Source organism: Trachurus japonicus, chromosome 21 (genome assembly GCF_045865225.1).
Source record: "Trachurus japonicus isolate A0001 chromosome 21, Traja_1.0".
In the NCBI taxonomy this organism is placed as follows: Eukaryota; Metazoa; Chordata; class Actinopteri; order Carangiformes; family Carangidae; genus Trachurus; species Trachurus japonicus.
In genome coordinates this window covers 24,693,325-24,714,330 of record NC_140927.1, presented here as the reverse complement: position 1 = coordinate 24,714,330, position 21,006 = coordinate 24,693,325, and the positions used below count along the sequence as shown (strand labels likewise).

At 40.1% G+C, this 21,006-nt stretch overlaps 1 protein-coding gene across 1 annotated transcript; it reads left to right on the top strand.

Annotated features, from left to right (window-relative positions):
* The first annotated feature begins 308 nt into the window (after positions 1 to 308).
* Positions 309 to 20,674, top strand: wdfy2 (WD repeat and FYVE domain containing 2). Its single transcript, XM_085766133.1, has 12 exons — positions 309 to 599; positions 2,774 to 2,841; positions 4,979 to 5,052; positions 6,632 to 6,686; positions 8,485 to 8,635; positions 10,141 to 10,253; positions 11,590 to 11,716; positions 12,272 to 12,377; positions 13,319 to 13,420; positions 15,965 to 16,095; positions 16,214 to 16,322; positions 17,710 to 20,674. Exons 1-12 carry the CDS (start codon positions 463 to 465, stop codon positions 17,737 to 17,739), a joined length of 1,203 nt encoding a protein of 400 aa, XP_085622259.1. The 5' UTR covers positions 309 to 462; the 3' UTR covers positions 17,740 to 20,674.
* The last annotated feature ends 332 nt before the right edge of the window (positions 20,675 to 21,006 follow it).

Here is a 21,006-nt window from a genome sequence, read left to right as displayed (position 1 = left end):
TGTGACTAATGTGATTTTTTGAGATGTAATAAGCTATTTGTTTACGAGATAACTACAACACCTATAGGCTAACTAAGGTGACTTTTTGAGATGTAATAAACTATTTGGTTACTATATAGCCACAACACTTTTGAACTAATGTGACTTTTTCAAATGTTGCTTTTATGTTGGAAATACAGAGGCAGAAATTGAGCCGGAAGTTTTATTTTGTTAACCGGAAGTGCTCGCTGTCAGTGGGAGTGTGTCTGTGTTGTCAGCTGACTAGCAGCGTCTCTGGCAGCCGTCACAACACCAAATGTGTGTGTATGTGTATGTGTGTGTGTGTAGCCTGCCTGACAGCTTAGCCTAGCTAGCAGCCCTTAGCAGAAAGCTCCACAGCCTCAGCCGCAGCCGTCGGACCGGTCTGGGTTATGTTTCCCGGAGCCAGAGAACCGTCCACGGAGGTTCGCGCAGCACCGATCCATGGCGGCCGAAGTGCAGCCCCAGCCGCAGGCTCGGAAGCCATGCCTGCTGAGCAAAATCGAGGGTTTTCAGGAGATAGTGACCGCGGCGGTTATCATTCCCAAAGAAGACGGCGTTATCAGCGTGTCTGAGGACAGGTAACGTTAACGTCCAAATCCCGATTAATTTCTACAGCCGCCTCCTCCTGCCTCGTTTTGTCTCGTTAAAGATCACCACCGGTTGGTTCTCCGGTCGGTACGTTAACTGCTGCAGCTCGCGCACCGCCTGGGTGTTTAAACTTCATAATAACCGTTAGTTTTTTAAATGATCGAACGTTTCCATAAAAGTGTCAGGTGACAGTCATTCGAACACTACACCTCTGCTAACGGCTGTGCGCGTGTTAATTGGACCTTATATAAACATTTAAACCACTGACTAAGCATGTAAACGTCAATAAAAAATGTAGTTTATCAGATTTAGCCGATAATTTAACAGTGGCTAACATCGGTAAGCTAGCTACAGAAGAACCCATTCAGAAACAGTGTAACGTTACGGTCTCTGTGTTAAACATATTGCACTGAGAACGTTTTTTGAGTGTGTGTGTGTGTGTGTGTGTGTGTGTGTGTGTGTGCAATAGAGCACAGTTTCACAGCCATGGTGTTTTAAAAATAGTCATTTATGTTTTCCCCTCACATTATCCCAGTTTTACCACCTGCTCGGGGCTTTGTATCTCTGTGTATGTGTGTGCTGCCAGGAGTGTGTCTCCAGTGTATTGACATCTGTATACTTGAGGGTGTGTGTCTGTGTGTTTGAACCTGCCTTTTTGCATGTTCAAAGGTTGTATGCCTTGTAATGCCTGTAACCTTAGTTACTATATGATGTATTTTCTTACAAGTAGTCATTTATTGCACTGTGGCCAAGCTGCAGTATATGATCCATATGATCCCTGATTTAGTACCATAACCACCCATCACAAACCTGCATGGTTGTTGTCTCCTGTAACATTTTTATTAGAGCCAGCAGATCTGCTCATAAAGTTTGTTATTGAGGGGAAAATGTTAAGAATATGGACTAAGCATAATGGATCCACTTGGCACAAACTGGGAAAAAGAGACTGTAAATCAGCAGCAGTCAAACTTTTCATGCCACAGGGCCACATCGGGTGAAAAAAATGTATTCCTGACTCCTGACCCATAAGTCTGTTTTAAAATGTGCGTATTGAAAATAATTTGTGCTTTTCATTTAATTGATTAATTGAAAATTAGTGGCTTGGGCTGAATAATCAGTGTCAGGTCTGGTATGAGGTGACTGTCGGTCATTTTCCACCTCAGCCTGCTCTGGTTCAGTGTTGTGAGAGCAAATGTTTGCTCACAGATGTTTGTAGACACAAGTAAACTGAGTGGGATATTTTTTTATTCAAGGTTAATCTGATCACAACATCCAGTTTGTAGTCACATGAAACAACAAATCCTTACATTGCATAAGCAGGCAAAAGCTAATTTGAGCTTTTAAGCTTCACAGTTAACTTCAGTGATTAATTCATTATGAAAACTAGTTGCTGATTCTCATAGTTTTTGCTCAAAAATGGAGCATCTCATGGAGAAATTTGGAATTCTGTAAACCACAGGTGTTGGTGGTGACTTTGGAGAGTATCACACACATTGTATTTCACTGAGCTCCAGCTGCACATCCTCCTGCACATATTTCCCCCTATTCACACACGATTATCAACATGTAGGCAAGTTTAACCTCTTCCCACAGAGTTGAGAAGTGTGCAGCAGCTCTCAAAATGTTGAAGCTGTAGCCTACAACATGTGTGCATCATGCATACATACATGCAGCTCTTTTCCTTGCAGGCTACAGTTTTAGTTTCAGTGTGCTCAGGTGGCTGCTGCTCCCTGAGAGCAACTAAACGCTCAGGGTTGCTCAGTTCAATGAAGCTGTGACATTGACTTTCAAAAAGTGTTGTATCAGAGTATAAAAAAACACTCTAGGAGCACATCCGAGTGGCAATTTATGTCCTTGATTAGTTAAAGTTTATTGTTACTGTTTCAGTAGTTGAGGTTTTAGTATCACTTACATCATGATAATATTGTTGTGGAGGTGACAATAAAAGCCCCTTGCCTCAGCTGATTTCAGCTGTTCTTGTATGGACAATGGGGTGTTTGGCATGAACCCAGAGAAAGTGTTTACTGGATGTGCAAATAAAAACATATTCCCCAATAACCCTAAGTACCCTAAGAATGGGACATGTGACAAATCTAGCTATATTAATTGAGTGCGCTCAGTAGCCTAATGCAGAAGCTTAACCGTTATTGGTCTCACCACACAGGGCGATCCGAGTATGGCTGAAGAGAGATAGCGGTCAGTACTGGCCCAGTGTCCACCACACGATGCCATGTAAGTATTCTTACTCTCTCTGTTTGATCTCAGAGTAAATTTGCTGTGTGAGTAAGTCATGAATGTTTTAGTTTGTAATTTTAGTCAGCAAAGTGGTCCAGATAACACGTGTTCTTCTTGGAAAACAGACCCGTTGTTCATTCCTCTTTTTTTTTGTCCGCTCTTCCTCTGTGCGGGCGTCTTTCTTCATTGTGAGTAACACAGTGAATCACACAATGAATTCGCCTCTCAGAATGACACAGAAGTGTAGAGTTTACATATACAAATCGAGACTCGGTGTCTGGGCTCCTCCAGGATCGTTCACTTCTGCTCTGATCAGTTGCTGCATTGCTGCACGTCTGTGACACTGTTTGTCCTTGTTTCCCTCCAGTTGTGCAACTGAAGGAAATCCTACGCTACCATCAGCAAGATCTGTAGCTCACAATAGCTGAGGCAGAGGCTGCATGCAGTGTGTTAAACATTTTAGTTTAACAGAAGAACAGAATGAAAACAGCAGTCAGGAATCTAGCCATTTAAATTAAGGTATAGACAGAGGGATTTTCATCAAATTTGTTTAGGTTTTTCCATTCATCTTTGCATTGGCACATCAAAGGTTTTTCATATTTTCTTTTTTCTGGAAACCTTCACATGAGGTCAAGTTTCAGGGACTCTGGTCCCACGTTCAGTAGGTTTTTTTTTTGCCTTCTAAATCTCAGCCAACACGTCCAGGAAATTGCGACACAGCAAACTGTTTTCCAAAATAGTTCAACGGTTAACATAGCGGTTCACTAAGTTATCTACAATAAATTCATTTTGGGGTTATTGCCCTCACATAAAATCAGCCAACAGGCTCCCAGCAAAGATAACATTCTTTATATATTTGGTCCATTTCACCGAACCCTTCAAAACACTAAGTATGCCGTTGCTTCTTGTGCAAGAGGAAAAAACAAAAACATGTTTGTGGTTACGTTGTTGTTGAGAGAAGTATGCTTACTATAGACTAGTACAGATGTATCAATCTGACAACTGCAATGCAAAAAAATACACTATATAAACCAGAATACATTTCTTTGAGTTAATTTTTGTTTTAATGAAATATTGTAGGAATAAAAACCAGATGAGCAGAGGCCCTGAGGCCGAACAAAGCAGAGTACTATTCAGTGTGCTGAGTGATTAGCCCAGAGGGGAGGGCAGAATAATAAAGGCACCTGTATCTGACCATTGTGTGTGATGCTTTTGAAGCCTTGGAGTCTTTCCTGTACAGCAACATCACAGACACAGAGGTTAATAGCCGCGTACATAATTTAACAGTGGTCTAGGTATAAAGAGGAAGGAGAAGCATCAAGCTCAAGTGATGAACATTGATTCAGAACTCACGAAGAACATGCAGTGATGAATCTGACTGATATTATGGGCTGATTTTAGCGTACATGTCAGATGATTAGCAGAAAGAAAATTGCACAACAAAAAGGCCAAAGTTATGTAACATCAGAAAAACATCAGTTTTTATATAGTTTTTTCCACCATGGAGCACAGAGAGGTTTCTTTCTGAGCTGTCAGATCTGATGCTTAATTTAGAGGATTGTTAGTTAAAAGAAAATTTAAAGCAGAATTTTATCAGACATATTTTTTATCAGATTTCTTTGCTCTTGATATCTGCCTCAAATGTTCATCCAGTTATATTTTTGGAAGTTATTCAGCCCACTCTCTGGCTTTACCAGAGCTTTCAGTGGCATCTCATAGTCATTTTCAGTGGTAATTCAGTCAAATATGCAAAGTACATTCACTGAAGGTGAAATGGTGAGATGGAGCTGAAAGCTTAGTCAAAGTAGGGAGTGACAATGCAAATACTTCCTTTGACAATCAAGTGTCTTCAAGGTCGAGAATGAACTCAAAACTCCTCTAGTATCATCGCATACTATTTGTTGTTGGTAGGTTCACTGCTAGATTTCTTGTTTGATGGTTAACTTTCAGGACAGTAATGCTGAGAAGGGCACTGCAGCAGAACAGAAACCACAGGGACATTGAAATTACCATAACACTGCACATTTACTAGTAAAAATAGCAGTTTTTTTAGACTGGTGTGTTTTCCAGAAATAACAACAATAGCATGCAGGAGAGTGTTCACTGTCACTGCTGTTTGTTCTTGTTTCTCCAGCGTCGTGCTCCTGTATGTCCTTTAACCCAGAAACCAGGAGGCTGTCGGTGGGCATGGACACTGGAAGTATCTGTGTAAGTCCAACCAGCAGCCTGCTTCCCCTCCACACACACACACACACACACACACTCACACACACCTCTGGCCTCTCTTTGTCTTTTCCTCACTCACCTCAGGGCTGTACTGTTGTTTGCTGCTGTGGTTGTGTCGGGAGGATACGTGTCGTGGCAGTCAACTTATTGACAGGAAGCTTTTGCTCTGATAATCATCATCTCGCTTTTGACAGATAAAATGGATCACAGATGTAACTAACAGTGTGTGTGTGTGTTGTTTTTTTTTGCTGAGAGTCTTGGCTGCTCTTTAGTGCAGAGTGTGTTTATTCAGTTGGAATGAGAGTTTTGTCAGGTCACTGCGAGCTGCCAGAGAGGAAAGCCTCTTTCAGCTGTGTCCAGGTGGTCTGGACGGATGCTCAGCACTTTTTTTTTTTAGAAAGGAGTCCGACTATTAGTCTTTAGTCAAATATTAAAGTATTTTTTATGTTTTATAGATATTTTGGGGCAGTTATTTTACTTTACTTTGCTACAGTGAGGGCAGGAGGAGAGCCTTTGTCCTTTGTTCTGTCCATCCAGGTCACAGTGACATTTACTTTATCTCCCCAGAGGATGATCCTTAAAGCTTTGGCACTGTGAGCGATCATCATTTACCACCACACTTGCATGTCAACATCCAGGATATATATCAGCGTTTAGTTTGCAGATTTGGTTTTGATCTACTCAGCACATTCATGGTTCTCAGAGGATTATTCCTGTTCATTGTGGATATGTCATAAAACGTTCCTGTAGTGCTTCCTTTTTCAATAAATAGGCACATTAATGTAAGAATAACATTCTTACTTCCCAGATGGTGAAACAATTTGATTTTAATGACCCGGTGGCATTTCCTGTCCAGCCTCATAATCAAAATAACCAATACTTTGCAAAAGGCCAGACTGATGATGATCTGGTTTGTTCTAAGTACTTTATCATTTGACAAATAACTCTGAACATGATACAGATCAGGTCATTTTGTTCAGAGAGATAGCATCGACTACTTTACACATTTTGCTTTGTTGTTTTATAATTCGGGGAGTTGGGAGTCATTTGTTTTCACTTTAAACCCTCAGTCAGACTCAGAGATATCAGAATGTTTCCAAGGACTTTCATCTCAGACCAACCTTCAAACTTCAAGTTCCTACAAGTGATTAATCAGGGGTGGTGGCCTCAGAGGAAATAACACTGTCAGACTTAGAGCTCTTCTGTTTTTTTTGCTGGCCTATGCACAGGCCTGTATTTTTTTTCCCACCCCAGTCATTTGCATTTACATTTTTAGATTGTGTTTGAACAGTGTACTTCTACTTTCAAGCCTGACTGAACTTTAAACAATGACATTTTAAAGAATCATCTCCCAAGTTAAGCATGTTTTGTTTAGATACTATATACTGTATATAAACGTTCAAGTATCTGTATTCAAACTGAAATGTAAACACACATGAATGGGTCAAACAATATTATGTTATGATTGTGGCAGAAAGTATAGAAAATGGGGGTGAATGTGTGTTTTCCTATTCATAGATGTACTTTCTTTAGTGTCTTATCTTCGCTTCCTGTCTTTCAGGAGTTCATCCTGTCAGAAGACTACAACAAGATGACCCCAGCAAGTACCTACCAGGGTGAGAGAGGAAGTGTGTGTGTGTGTGTGTGTGTGTGTGTGTGTGTGTGTGTGTGTGTTTGCGCGCATGCATGCATGTCTGAGTCAGTTAGTATCACACATTTGTAAAATAAAAACAAAAATATACCAGTGCTGGTGTTTTGGCTCATTTTTATTTTTCAATCATTAGATCAATTTATTTGCAAAATGAATCACAGTATACTGTATATAGTTTTTTTTTTTCAAGGATGTGCAGGTAAAGTAGAGAAACCCATCTGGGGCTTATGTTAAAACCTCACCTCAGTGTAAAAAATTTAGAGAATAAAAAATGGGGAGAAGAAAAATGATAAAAGAATAATAAGACTGTAGCCACATTGATTTTGATATCTTGAAGTAAAATCCAAAGCCAAAGCCGACCTGCTCTGCTTACCACCACATTAAACCTGGTAAAAGCTTTTGGTAAAAAAAAAAACAGAAAATGCAGAGGACATTGGACATAAAAAGAACAATATGATGAATGAGCAGTGTGAAGACTAGCAAGGCTGCTGTGATTCAGTTAAGAAAGATTTATTCAGAGGGCAAAATGGCCTATGAAGTATTTGATGCACTGGCTTTTGGCAGCACTGGAAAGAGAAGCTGATGCTGCTCATCAGGAGACAAATGATTCTGATCCACAGCCCTTCTCACTCTGGGGATCACTGTCGGCGCAGAGGGAGAACACAAAAGTCTTTTTGTGTCTAAAAACTCAACCAGTTTTAGCAAAGTTTAACTCGCAGTTTTCAACTTGTGCAGATATTGTCGAGCCATATTAAAATCCACCCCAGTATTGTTAATGGATGATCATATTATGCACTTAAAAACAGTTAAGTTTTAATATTTCATATTGTGTTATTGTTATTGACCTTAGAGTCAAGTATCTGTGTGTCTGTGTGTGTGATTTGAAATGATTTTAATACATATATTTTTTTTTTCTACCATAGTGTTTATTTCATAGAATAATCAAAGATGCTATAATTAAAAAAGGGGATTCAAGTTACCATATTTTAAGCAAATAATACTCAGTCTCTTGCCCCCAAAACCCCCCAAAAACCAAACAAACACATCTCTATCAGATACACTTTGAACTTTATTTCTCAGTTTTGGTAATTCTTTGAAATCTCTGAATCGCATTATTTATTATTCTGCAGCCCATTGTTACTGATGCACTTTAAGGACAGTTCAGCCCTTCTAAAGTCTGCTTGGCTCTGTGTGTTTAAGGCTTTGAAATCTCTGCAGCCTGAGGATTATTTGCTCTCTGGCAGTGTTCATAATTCATTTCTTTCTTTTTGAGAATAACTCACTCAGAAATAACTGGACCAGAGCACCACTGATCGATCCCCGAGTGTCTCCTCTGCAGCCGCCGCTGCTACATTAGATGATTTTTTTATGTGTGAACGAACGCACATAAGGAGGAATTGATTCTTTGATGAATGCAGAGCGATATATTCATAGTTGAGCTTTCATGATGTGTGTTTCTGTGATCTGGTGTGTAGATGCATGCCTTTCTCTCATGTGTGGCTGTGTGAAATTTTAAGGTCTTAACACATCACTGAAAGCAGGGTCGATTTTCCTTTAAAGAAGGCAGCGATGTGATGGAAAACTGTTGTTCTTCACGGTAGCCCTGTTCGAAACAGGCTGTTAAATGTGAATTTCTGCTCAATCACAGGCCGCAAAATATGTGTTTTGATTGTTGGCGTCCCAGGATCTCTGCACAGTCGCCTGCATTGTGATTGAAGAAAATCTCATGTGATGCATTTGTGTGTTTGTGTGTGTATGTGCAGCTCACCAGGGCAGAGTGACAGTGGTGCTGTTTGTGCTGGAGATGGAGTGGCTTCTGAGCACCGGCCAGGACAAAAACTTCACCTGGCACTGCTCGGAGAGCGGCCAGCAGCTGGGGACGTATCGCACCGCTGCCTGGGTTTCTGGACTACAGTATCCTTTAATGCCCACTCCTCGGTCTGTTTGTTGTCTCTGTATTCAGGCTTCCCGGCCCCTTAGAGGCTGCTCGACCAACCTGACGGATAAAACCTCCAGCTTAATGGAGTGGAGTGAATGTAGCTAAGTGGGAAAATAACAAACCATCTTTGGTGCTCTGAGAGAAATCTCTGCTTTTATTATGACAACGCAGTCTATTTTAAGGCCACAGCAACATATAAGAGGGGCAACTGAGATTAGCTTCCAGTTAGTTTGTATTACTCGGAGGGGCTAACAATAGGCATCAGTCATGCTGTTGTCAAGGAAACGGGCTGAGTAGGTTTCTGTAATGGCCAGATGAAAGGCTGTGAGTGCTCGGCAGCAACACTGATCCATACCAATGAGGCCGCCATTAGGTCATCAGAGTGCCTGCTCGTGTCCTGCTAGCCTCCACATGCTAACCTGTCTGGCCTGCTCGGCTAGAGCTGAGCTGAGCGGTGACAGTTAGACTTGTTTTGGTTTGTAGTGACTCTGAAGGTGATAATGACTCATGTTGGACTGAATCTAATGGGTGTGATGTTTGATTAGTGGAAGTAAGGATGAATGAGAGGGAAACAACAAACAAGAGGGTTTTCATGGTTGGAAGGGAACTTGGATTTATTTCTATTCCATCTATTCAGACAGTGAAGTATATGACTTGATACTAATTAGTGAAATAAACTGCAAACTGCTGTGAAAAAAAGAGCATTGTTGCTCAAAACGTCACGCTATTAAATCCTCTGAAGGGAGCTTCTATGATGTGCGGATTTTTTCATTGATTTCTCCTTTATCCAGCACCCATCCCAACTGGGCCTACCTGATGTGCGTGTTTTTCTCACAATTTTGATACTAATTAGTAACTTATTAATACATTTATAAATGTTTAACTCTAGCTTGATAAACTCAGCTATAATGGGTTTAATGATTATATTTTATACTTAATTCTTAACTTATGCTTAATAGTGTATAGTTATAGTGTAATTCACTTTGTTGCTTAATTCAAAAATGATTGTTGAATAGGATTCAATGGGGCACAAATTGTGTATATAGGCTATTTTAGCTTTAATTTTGAAGCATAATTCAGATTTCCATTCAGATGATCAAAATTGAAAACTTATTTTCCAGTATTAAGATTTGAGTTTTTAGATAATATCCTCGGGTTACGTCCTGTGCAGTCATCGTTATGGTCTTGTACAATGCGGACAGTGTTGCATGTAATGATTTTGGTCTGCAGTGACTGAACCAGGTCAGAAGACGACGTCCAGTGAAAGGGTGAGGAGTCATCCACTGACACACTGCTGCTACACTAACGCCGCCCAGGGCTTCCACTCACATCATATTGGTTTCTGTGTTTTCCTGAACGATGCTGAGTGGAGGTGCAGTGGGAATTTGCTCGGTTTAGTTTATAGTAACAGTTAAAAGTCTGAATCCATGCATCAGTAGGATGTGGTATCTTCTCTTCTTCGACCTTAACATGAACCCAGATTCGACGTGGAGACCAGACATGCGTTTGTCGGGGACCAGTCTGGTCAGGTGACCATCCTGAAGCTGGAGCAGGACAACTGCAGCCTGGTCACCACCTTCAAGGGACACACTGGTAAACTACACACACATTCATCTGTTTGCTGGTTTATCTCCTTATGACTAAACAACAACAACAAGGAGTTGAATGATTCATTTTATTTTCCATTCAACAGATTGAACCATAATGAAATTTATTGTCAGTTTCATCCCTGGTGTGCACACTGAGGAGGATGAATTCTCACAGCCAGAGGATACAAGTTTGCTGAATAAAAGTGGCATCAATTTTTCTTGCATGCTATTTGAGATGTTTTCTGTACAAATATTGGCCATCTAAATTGCCTTGCAGCAACGTTTGAGATAATTCCTGCTTCCTGCTCTGATTTCGTGCACCTGCGACTCGTACAAATATTAGTTTGTGAAAATGAACAAGTGTCGCTTCCTTGTGTCCCCCATGGGCTGCAGGCTGAGATGACACAGAGAGTAGTGGGTAACTGAATAATGCAAATTACATAACTGATCATTTTGTAATTACATGTTACAAGTGGCTTTAAAAGCGAACATAACCTACAAAATAAACACTGTGACATTTGTACAGTGTTCCTACGCAAGTATGGAAAGTATGGAAAAGTATGGAAAATGGAAACTATTGTATGGAAATATATTTATCTTTATACTTTTCTGGGTTTGGACTGGGTTAACCCTATCTGAAGGTATTTGGGAAAATTATTTTGTATGCGCTATTGTACCTACTTAGCTATACTCTCCTGAAAATTATTTGCTGACATAATGGCATACAAATTCAGAATAATGAAAATAAATAAATAATAAATACATAATTCAGATGCCACAAAATATTTGAATTTTTTTTTTACCAGAAGTCTGGAAATTAGGGTCTGTAAAAAGTATGGAATTTTGAAATGTCAAATGTAGTAGGAACTCTGATTGTACTTTAGTAAAGAACCTCAATAGCTGCAGTAAATCCATAATAGTTGCTGCCACATTGTCCTCAGACAGGTTGCAGATTTATCGAACCAGTTATGAAGAGTTTTTTTTTCTAAGGTCTAAGTCCTTGATGGTCTTTACGCTCAAGAAAATCCTTTGTGGTTGTCAGTGGAGTTCACTTCAACAAAGGCGACACTGAAAAATGACTTCCAGCGGGTGCTGAATGGGAATTAAAGTCTTTAGAAACAAGTATGATGGTTGGTGTTAAATTATAAAGAGACACGGTTGAGCTCAGGGTCACTAGAAAAGATCTCAAGTGTTAGTGAAAGGACTTTTGTAGCATTCGAATCATTAGAATATCAGAACAGACATGACATGGAGGAAAGCCACAGGGTGTCGTGTCTATTAACGGCCTCACCTTTCTATGGCTTTGTCCCTTAATCTCTGTGTGTGTGTGTTTGCCGCAGGTAATGTGACGGCGTTGTGTTGGGACCCGTCCCAGAGGGTGCTGTTCTCCGGCAGCTCGGATCACTCCATCATCATGTGGGACATCGGAGGGCGCAAAGGCACCGCCATCGAGATGCAAGGACACAAGTAAGAAAGAAACGAACAAATAAAACAAACAAACCACTGGTGAATAAATATTTCTCATTCTCTCTCATTACTCATCTCACTGCACCACACTGATAAGGTGTAATTAAACGCTCCACTGCTTTGTGTTGATAGATTTCTATTGTCTTTTTGTTTTCATTGCTGAGCTATTTAAAGTGCTGCTGCTATTCTGTTTTAATGTTTTATTGTTGTCAGCTGTTAAAGTAGAGAAGTCATGGAAAAAGCTCATTCTCTTTTTTGCTAAGAGTTATGACAAGTGCTCTCATGTTTATAAGGTCATTAAGAAGCGAGAGCCCTGAGCATTTAGAATTAAGATTTGTACCATTTTGTGCCCAGGAGATGTTCATTTAATTATTGTGTGTGTTTTTTTTTCCCCAATTGGAGTTTACATTTATTTTATGAATTCAATTAAATTTAATATGTAGATACATTGAGAATGGAATTAATTGTTATATTGCAGCTCTATTCCAGTTCATATTTGCAAGGTAAATTGTGTTTATTCAGTGTGTGTGTGTGTGTGTCCGTGTGTTGCCACAGTGACAAGGTTCAGGGCTTGTGCTACGCCTCGCACACTCGCCAGCTGATCTCCTGCAGCTCAGATGGAGGCATCGTCATCTGGAACATGGACGTAACACGACAAGAGGTGATGGAGTGTGATATCAACCCTCAACACACAAATACACATTCATACTCTGTTCATACTCTCTCAGAGACACACTGAGAAGAAAATGTGGGAAAAAAATAAGGCGCTGTGTATGTGTGTGTGTGTTTTCATCTGTGTGCACTTACATCACTGTGATACAGATCTTTGTGCTGCTGATATTCTCTCCAGAAATCTATGAAAAAATCACCAGATTAACATAATGTTCCCTGATTTCCTCCTTTACAAACACACTCAGGCAGTTTAATTTCAGCCTGCAATCGTCTGCTCTCCCTCTGCGCCCTGCCAGTCTCCTCTCAGTTAGTTAGGACTTGATTGCTTCTTTATTTACCCAGAGTCACTTTCATTGTGGCTCAGTGTCACTCAGTCGTGCCTCAGTCTCAGTTATTTGGCCCCAAAATTCTCATCTCGATTTTATTTTCTGACTCGTTGGATCGAGTCGAGCCGACGTCCCTCTCGGCGAGCTTTAAAATAAAATCAGCAGCTTGCTGTTGTTCCCCAAACGATCTCTCACAGTTGTTAAACTAAACCCTGTTCGGTGCAGTAGGATACTCGGGGACAGTTGTTAACAGGCAGATTCATTAAAGCTGTGGGAGTTAAAGTGAGAGGAAGTAGAAACACTCATTCAGAGTCATTTAATTCCTCCTGTGGATCAGGGCTTTAGTGGCTCGTTCGATCCTTGAATTGTTTGCTCAAGTATCAGAACAGTTGTTCCAACGGTGGCGCTATAAGGAAAGCTACACACACCGGTGACTCGTCCGGATCAATCATTCATTTCCCATAACTTTATAAAGCCAGTTAAAAGCCTGACACCTGTGGGTTTATAGAGTTTGTTAAGTAAATATTAAATTGCTTTTCTTTTAAGTGTTTTCTTAGTCTATAAAGAGGGAAAATGTCTAATTTAAAAATGTGTGTTTGCACAGACGCCCGAGTGGTTGGACAGTGACTCGTGTCAGAAGTGTGAGCAGCCGTTCTTCTGGAACTTCAAACAGATGTGGGACAGTAAGAAGATCGGCCTGCGACAGGTATTACACACACACACACACACACACCGATCACTTATCATCTTTTATTCACATCACTGATAAAAGCACTGGACCTGAGACGTAACAGTTGAGACGTCAGTGGCTCTAGATCTGTGGCTCCAAACACACACACACACACACACACACACACACACACACACACACACACACCTCACCGTCACTACTGCTTCACTAATGACAAACAAACATCCTGCGGCTGTTTTATTGTCTCAGTCTCAGGAGGAGTTTGATGCTGCTGTTACTCATTTCAAGTGAGTGTGGGTGTGTGGGTGGGTGGGTGTGTGTGTGTGTGGTCTACAGTTCAACGACACCGATGCAGCTGTTCTTTGACTGCGCAACAATTTTCAGAAAGATTTTGCGGCATGAACCAAACATCATGCAAATGCAGTTGTTTTGTGTTTGTGGAGATGAGTTCCATGTTTCTCTCAATCACAGAGTTTCCTGTTTCACATGGAAAAGTCTGAGTGTAAAGCAGCAGTACACAACTGATAATGCCGACCAAACAAACCCTATAACCTAACCCTCCTATCTAAACTGTAATTCTATGAAAATGGAGGAAATCCCTCTTTTTTTATCATTATTATTTATTCATTTACTTATTTAATTTCCTCTTGTTTTTTAATGTATTTATTAGTTGAACTATTTATTGATTAATTTCCTTCCTCTGCTCCTCCACATCCTCTCTTTTACTCTCTTTCTTTTCTCCATCTATCGCATCTTCCTCAGTCCTCACCCATCCACACACACGCGTGCACACACAAACATGCAGCAAATATTTGGTCTTAAATTGTTTCGTTGATAGTTGTTCTTGTCTTGTTTGGGTAATTGTCTGGTATCGTGTCTCCTTCTTGTTCGCGTTCTCCTGTTTTATAAATCTTTGTTGTCGTGTTGTTAATTTGAAAATAATAAATGGAGGAATTGTCATGACCCTGGTTCAAGTAGCCACAACAAAAAGTAAACACACCATGATTGAGAAAATAAAGAAGGTTTCACTGAACCAAATTAGACCAAATTGGAAAATCAAATTACAGTATGAGATGAATGAGATAAACCGAAAAATGAAGCCTAAACAGACATAATCAAAACAAAAAGGACATAGGCAGCCAGGCCTTAAATACTCTGAGACTCAGGTGTTCCAGGTAAATGATCAGCTGCAGACAGGAAGTCAGGGCTGTCAAACATGATGATAAAAACACAAAAGGCAATAACTGTGGTGGTATGTGACAGAGGTGCGGCCTCTCCAGTCTCATGACCAGGACAGACTCAGACTTGGATCTCATAACTTTGGCCTTGACCTGAAAAAAAAAAGGAAGATAAAAACTTGTAACTTCACATGGAGTAAACTTCATGTTTCCTCTGTTTACCCCGAGATACAGGGATCATTTTCTCAAGATCTTGAGAAAGGGAACTTTGTTTTCCTCGAGATAACGACATAATTAATCAGAGATGTGCCTGAGATGTCCTTCGCACAGTAGGTCTCTCAGTCATCATCCCGTATCCATGGAGACGCCCGGGGCCTCGGAGAAGGTCAGCTATGTAGTTAACAAGACATCAGGCTGCGCTGATAAAGCCGAAGCCTCTCTGACCTCTTCTTCTAACGATGACACACGTTATCGTGTTTAGTGTTTACAAAGACGTGAAGCTCTTTCAGCCGGTGGCAGGTCGGGATTGAAGAGCTCTGATGTGATGTGTCATGATATGATGCCTTGATCAATATTTTCCTTCATATCAATGAAGAGCCTTATACAGGGTTCCTACGCAAGTATGGAAAGTATGGAATTTGATTTTATACATGTCCAGGTCTGGAAAACTATTGGAACTATTGTATGGAAATATATTTATCTTAATACTTATCTGGGTTTGGTTTTATCTGAAGTTATTTGGGTTAATTATTGTATTGGCTACAATCTCCTGGAAATTATTTGGTGACATAATCGCATACAAATTCTACGACGGAGTATTAGGGCCACAATGACATAAAAAAAATCACAAACTTAGAAAATAAAGTTGTAAATTTATGACGAAGTCTGTATTTTTCTTTTTTTTCTCAATGTGGCCCTAATACTCTGTCGTACAAATTCAGAATAATGAAAACAAATGATTAATTGAATCATTTATTTACATGAGACACATCTAAATACTCAAATGTCACAAATTATTTGAATGTTTTTAAGTCTGGAAATTAGGGTCTGGGAAAAGTATAGAATTTTGAAATTTCAAATGTGTATGTGTCATTATCTCAAGATTTCCAATTGTTGATATCTTGGGAAAATAAAGTTTTATTTTCTGAAGATCTGAAGAAAAATGGATGAAATAAAATGTGTGAATGTGTGGCTCCTTAGGGCTTCGGTAAAACACAGCTGGCTGCCAAAAACAAGGGCTTTTTTTTTCTCCACTTCTCTTTCACCTTTTTTTTTTTACCCTCTGAAGCTTTTTCCCCTCCGACTCTCCTGCTGCTGCTGCTGAGAGATCACAGTGTTGCTAATGTAAGCTGACATGTTGAAGTCCTCTCGTGTCCCTCAGCACCACTGTAGGAAGTGTGGCCAGGCAGTGTGTGGCAAGTGTTCGTCCAAACGCTCCACCATCCCCCTCATGGGCTTCGAGTTCGAGGTGCGTGTGTGCGACAGCTGCCACGAGTCCATCACCGACGAGGAGTGAGTAACAATCGACCTCTGTTGTTGACTTGTGCTGACCCTTTGTGCTGCCAGCTTCCTCGGCGCTCGCAACCGCCGCCGGTGAAGTAACCGGCGTTACCCTTTTGTGTCTCCGCAGCCGCGCGCCCACGGCCACCTTCCACGACAGCAAGCACAGCATTGTTTACATGCACTACGAGCCCACCACTGGAAACCTGCTCACCTCTGGCACCGACAAGGTTATCAAGGTCTGGATGGGAACAAACACTTTCTGTTGTATTCCTGAGTCTCAGATAAGACAGACACGCACAAAACAGGAACATTTACACACTCACTCTTGAGGTTTTAATCCATCTTTGCTATCAAGAACAAGTTTTAGTTGTTTTGTGTTTTTATTTTCCTGGGAGGCGACCCAGCCTTGACCGCTCTATCTAAAAACCTGATAAATTTTAATGAAATTTGGTAGAAAGCTAATGACAAATCACCATGAATTACCGTAATGCGTTGCTGTTTTTTTGTTTTTTTTAATCTAACTGGGTGTGTGAGTTAAAGGTGGATGGAGATAATTTGGGCTTTTTCTTTGCACCATTTCTAACAAAAATAAATTAGGCTATAATTCCCTCTGGAGTAGCACAATTTAGATTAAATTCAGAGAACTCAGCTTGATACACAATGACTTATCGTTACAGCAGAGTTGAAGCTTTATTCATATTCTCATTATTATTCAGTCAAAGCTTTGGTTTAAAAATGTGCAAGTGCAAAAACTCACAGAAAGACTTCCTTTTTGTCCATCACATCTGGATCCAGATGTAAATTTAAAGTAGAGTTACACCAAAGCATTAGCCCATAGTGAATGAACATTTTGCAGCTTTAAGCCCCTTTTAGCTCATTTGTTTTGATTCTGCTCACAGCCACAAACACTGTTGTAGCTGAGTCTCTGATAAACACATGGTGCTGCTGATGACTCGGCTCTAAACAGCAGAGTCACAGAGTAGTTGAACATTTAGCAGCTAATGAGTCAGATATTTCTCTCAGGAGCCGCTGGAGAGAAGATCAGAGACTTGGGTTCATAAAGAAGACAAAAACGCAATTCAATTCATAATGCAGCTCTAATAGGTTCTGTAACTGAAATAATAATGAATAACAGTTGATAAAATAATAATAAATCAAGACATTTTAATTAAAATATTCGGTAAAGAGAGGTTTTAGAGGTTTACACTCATATTACCTAAGTTATTTTTCACCCTGTGCGAATATTTACTGTTTCACAGCAAATTATAAATCAGCCAATCATGTGATTCAGTGGATTCCCCCATGTTTGTTTGTAATGTAATATTTATGAATTTGTTGTTCGTGTGGTTGATAATGCATGAAATACTGTAATCATTTTTGAGCATTTTCCTTAATATTTAGATTCTTTTTTTCTTGATTATTTTTCAAAACAAAATGTTAAAGTTTATAAACCAAAACCGACGGAATCATGTCTGTGTCTGGTTTTCATATGTAGGTCACATGTAGGTTTCACTCCTCACCTGTCTGAACTTTAAAAGAGCAGAAAAGCCTCTTTAACATTGAGCTCATCAGCGTCGTCTGTATTTGAACAACAAGCTGATTATGTGTTGTGTTTCTGTGCAGCTATGGGACATGACTCCTGTGGTGTCCTGAGGTCTGTGGACGAGCGGCCGTCAGCAGGAACCTGTGTTCGTCCAAACCGCGAGGCTTTAACAGCAACAGCCGCACTCAGAAAAAAAAAAAAAAAGACAGAAAGACAGACAAAGGGCTCATCCAACAGTATCGATGTCAGCGGGATAATATTTAACAGCTACTCAACAACAACAAGCAGCGGCCGCTGCACGTTCACAGTGAGGACACTGCAGGCAGTGAAGCCTGGGAACAGGACAGGCCTTGGTTGACACGAGGTTACAGATGGTTGTGGGTGTTTGCTTGTGTGAAAGGTTGTGATGGGTGGGCATCTTCCTCTGTGTGTGCGTGTGTGTCTGTGGTGTATATGATCGTGTGGGAGGGGATGAGGCATTTGACTTTGTAAACATTTGACACACTTTATTTACTTAATCTTCAAGCATTCCTCGCCACACTTCATACTGGAAACAGTCGCTGAGATTTTCCTGCACTGTCTGTGAGAGCCCTCAGAACAAACTTGACATTTCTGTAGATGCGAAGCAGCTTGTGAAACTGGATCGCAACTCTCTCGCTGATCTAATCTCATGTTCAACAGATTCTCCACAAGAGGGAGCTCTTTAATCATTGTCAAACCAGATTTACACCTGCACCACCTACAGGAGAGCGAAGCAGCAGCTGCAGCAGTTGAGGTGTGATGTGTTCCCTGGAGACTAGTCGTTGTGTTTTAGGTTTCATATTTGACTAGTGCACAGTTGGTTTACTGAAATATCAGACAACTGATCTCCAGGGGCTATTTAATGCTAAGATTTGCATACAGTCCAGGCTGTGGCTGTGAAACACCAAATGTTAGGATGTGCATTTGTGCATGAAGATTTAGTAACAGAATCAAGAATAGTTACCTGTTTGAACATTGATAAACCTTTTATAACATCAAACCAAGTACAAGACAAAGTGACCCTGTAGAAATTGCCTTCTCTAAACAGCAAACTCTAAAATTAAGTTAACTCTACATTATAACATGTTTACTCAGTGCTCATTAGATGGACCATGCCGAGATTCTCACCTGTAAAGTTTCGTATCTTGCAGGTTGTGTCAAAATCTCTCTAGATGCACCATTGTGCAAAAGTCTGAGACCATTTTTTGATGTAATCGGGAACTTTTTCACCTTCAGTGTAACTAAGAGAACACGTAGTCGTGACACTGCAGTTGTAACTCGTTGCCTGCAGGAGGCGCTACTGTCAGCGCTGCAGGAGCTGCTGCATTTCTTGCCTGTAGGTGGTGCTAATGAGCAACATCTGCAAGTGTATCTGCAGATGTTTTGTTGCAGGGGTCTGGCACAGTTTAGACTGAATCTGCATGTGTGAAACTGCTGTAGCAGCACATCTGCAGATTACACAGCATCAGCTGATCCTGTGTCCAGGTGCCTCACATCACTCACACTGTGTGTTTGACTTCCCGGGTTTCATAATCAAAAACAGTCATATCTTTGGTTCGGAAACGGTTCATACAAGGCCACAGATCTGAACAAATAAGTCCTTTATTGGAGTTTCTGTACAGGCTGCTGTGTATGTAGATCTACAACTTGTCTGGTATCAGGATATCCACATTTTTCTTTTAAGTTAAAGTGTGTGAGTGTCTACTCAACTATAATGCCCACTCCACTGAGCATTACAGATAAAACTGGATTTCAGGCAAAGCTCCCAAACCCTAAAAGTTGGTCCACGATTACAAACTTTAACTTTATTTTTATTATTCAGGCATCTGAGATCTTCAAGAATCCAAATACAGCATCTGAGACTTTCACTTTATTGAGATTTGCTGCAACTGTAAGAAACTTTAGCATCTTTGGTTTGACGTTTACTCTCAGTGTCACATCATAAAGCTTCAGTATCATGTGTGAATCAGGCAGATCTATAACATATCAGACAATGTAAACAGACTCTGATGGGATTTCAAGCATCAACCAGTCGATCTGCTCACTGGTCTTTGAAAACAGTTTTCAGTACGTTGTGTCCTGCTCTCAGTGGAGCTCTGTGATGAGATTATTTATTATTCACATATCATCAACCTAATCAGAGGCAGCACATTAATACTGTACATGTACCAGATTTGACGGGGAGCTCATGAGCTGTTCTCATTGTAACTGTTATTATATTACTGTATACTGACTTTTATGTCATTGCACTGGAATCGAGAAGCAAGAAAACACATCGAATCGCTGCTGTAAACGAGGAAACATGTCTTTTTTATTATTATTATTATTATAATTATCATGTCTGTGCTTTAATGATCAGATAGTAACTGAGCTGATTTCTTCTGATGTTCACAACCCACTGAATATTTTCCAAAGATGTTTGATATTAAGATTGAAGAAGTGAATCATTGTAGTTTTGATTGTTTTCAGAGACAGCACATCCACAGCTCCTCCATAAAGGTACATTCACAGCAGCTGTTAACTGAGTGTGAACCTGAGGGTACAGATATTTTTAAAGGACCATACCAGTGTTTTTCTGACGTTTCAGCTCCCTAACTATAAATCCTGTACGTTTAGCTTTTTTTTTTGCTGATCAGTTTCTAATGCATGGTGAACTGATTTCAGTTCTTGCATGTATTTATCCAGTGTTTCCAGCTAATTGGCTAATCACTCTTTACTGGAATTAATGTGAAACTGTGGCTACCTGGAGGGACAGTTAAAAGAAGAAGATTAGAAGAAAAAACCCATCCCAGAGCTAAATTACAATAGAGATCAGATCAACTGTGTTTGATTTAAATGGGCAGAGTTGCTGGTGCAGTCCTTTAAATGTAAAACCCAGACTACAACATGACCAGATAAACAATACTTACACTTTTGTTGCAGTGAAAAGAAAACTCATCTGAGGCCAGTTGTGACTGTTATTGTAATTTTGTATGTATAAATAATATATTAAAAGAGCCAGGTGTTTTCACCTTCCTGACCAGATTTGTGTTTATTTTATGCTTCTTTGAAAACATACAGTACTTTGTCTCAATGCTGGTGAATATCAAAGTTATTTAAAGTACATTTACATTTTCATGAATTAAGCCAAATTTGTTCTAAATTGCTGAACAAAATGTCCTTTTAGTTCCAAATTAATACACACGTTGTCTTTTGGTTCATAATGAAACAGTAAGAACTACAGTATTTTGGCTATTTGACACATTTTCATATCATGTAAGTCCAAATCAAAAAATGAATTTGGCACAAAACTGAAACAAAAACAGTCAATGCTCACTTTTAAACTGCAAGATGTTTGATATTTTGACTTGATAAAT

What these genes read in the sequence shown, in the direction of transcription:
- wdfy2 (XM_085766133.1), top strand. Translation starts at nt 463, where the DNA reads ATGGCGGCCGAAGTGCAGCCCCAGCCGCAGGCTCGGAAGCCATGCCTG. An exon ending in GCCTGGGTTTCTGGACTACA is followed by an intron (nt 8,636 to 10,140) that starts GTATCCTTTAAT and finishes ACATGAACCCAG; the next exon opens with ATTCGACGTGGAGACCAGAC. An exon ending in AGAAGATCGGCCTGCGACAG is followed by an intron (nt 13,421 to 15,964) that starts GTATTACACACA and finishes CGTGTCCCTCAG; the next exon opens with CACCACTGTAGGAAGTGTGG.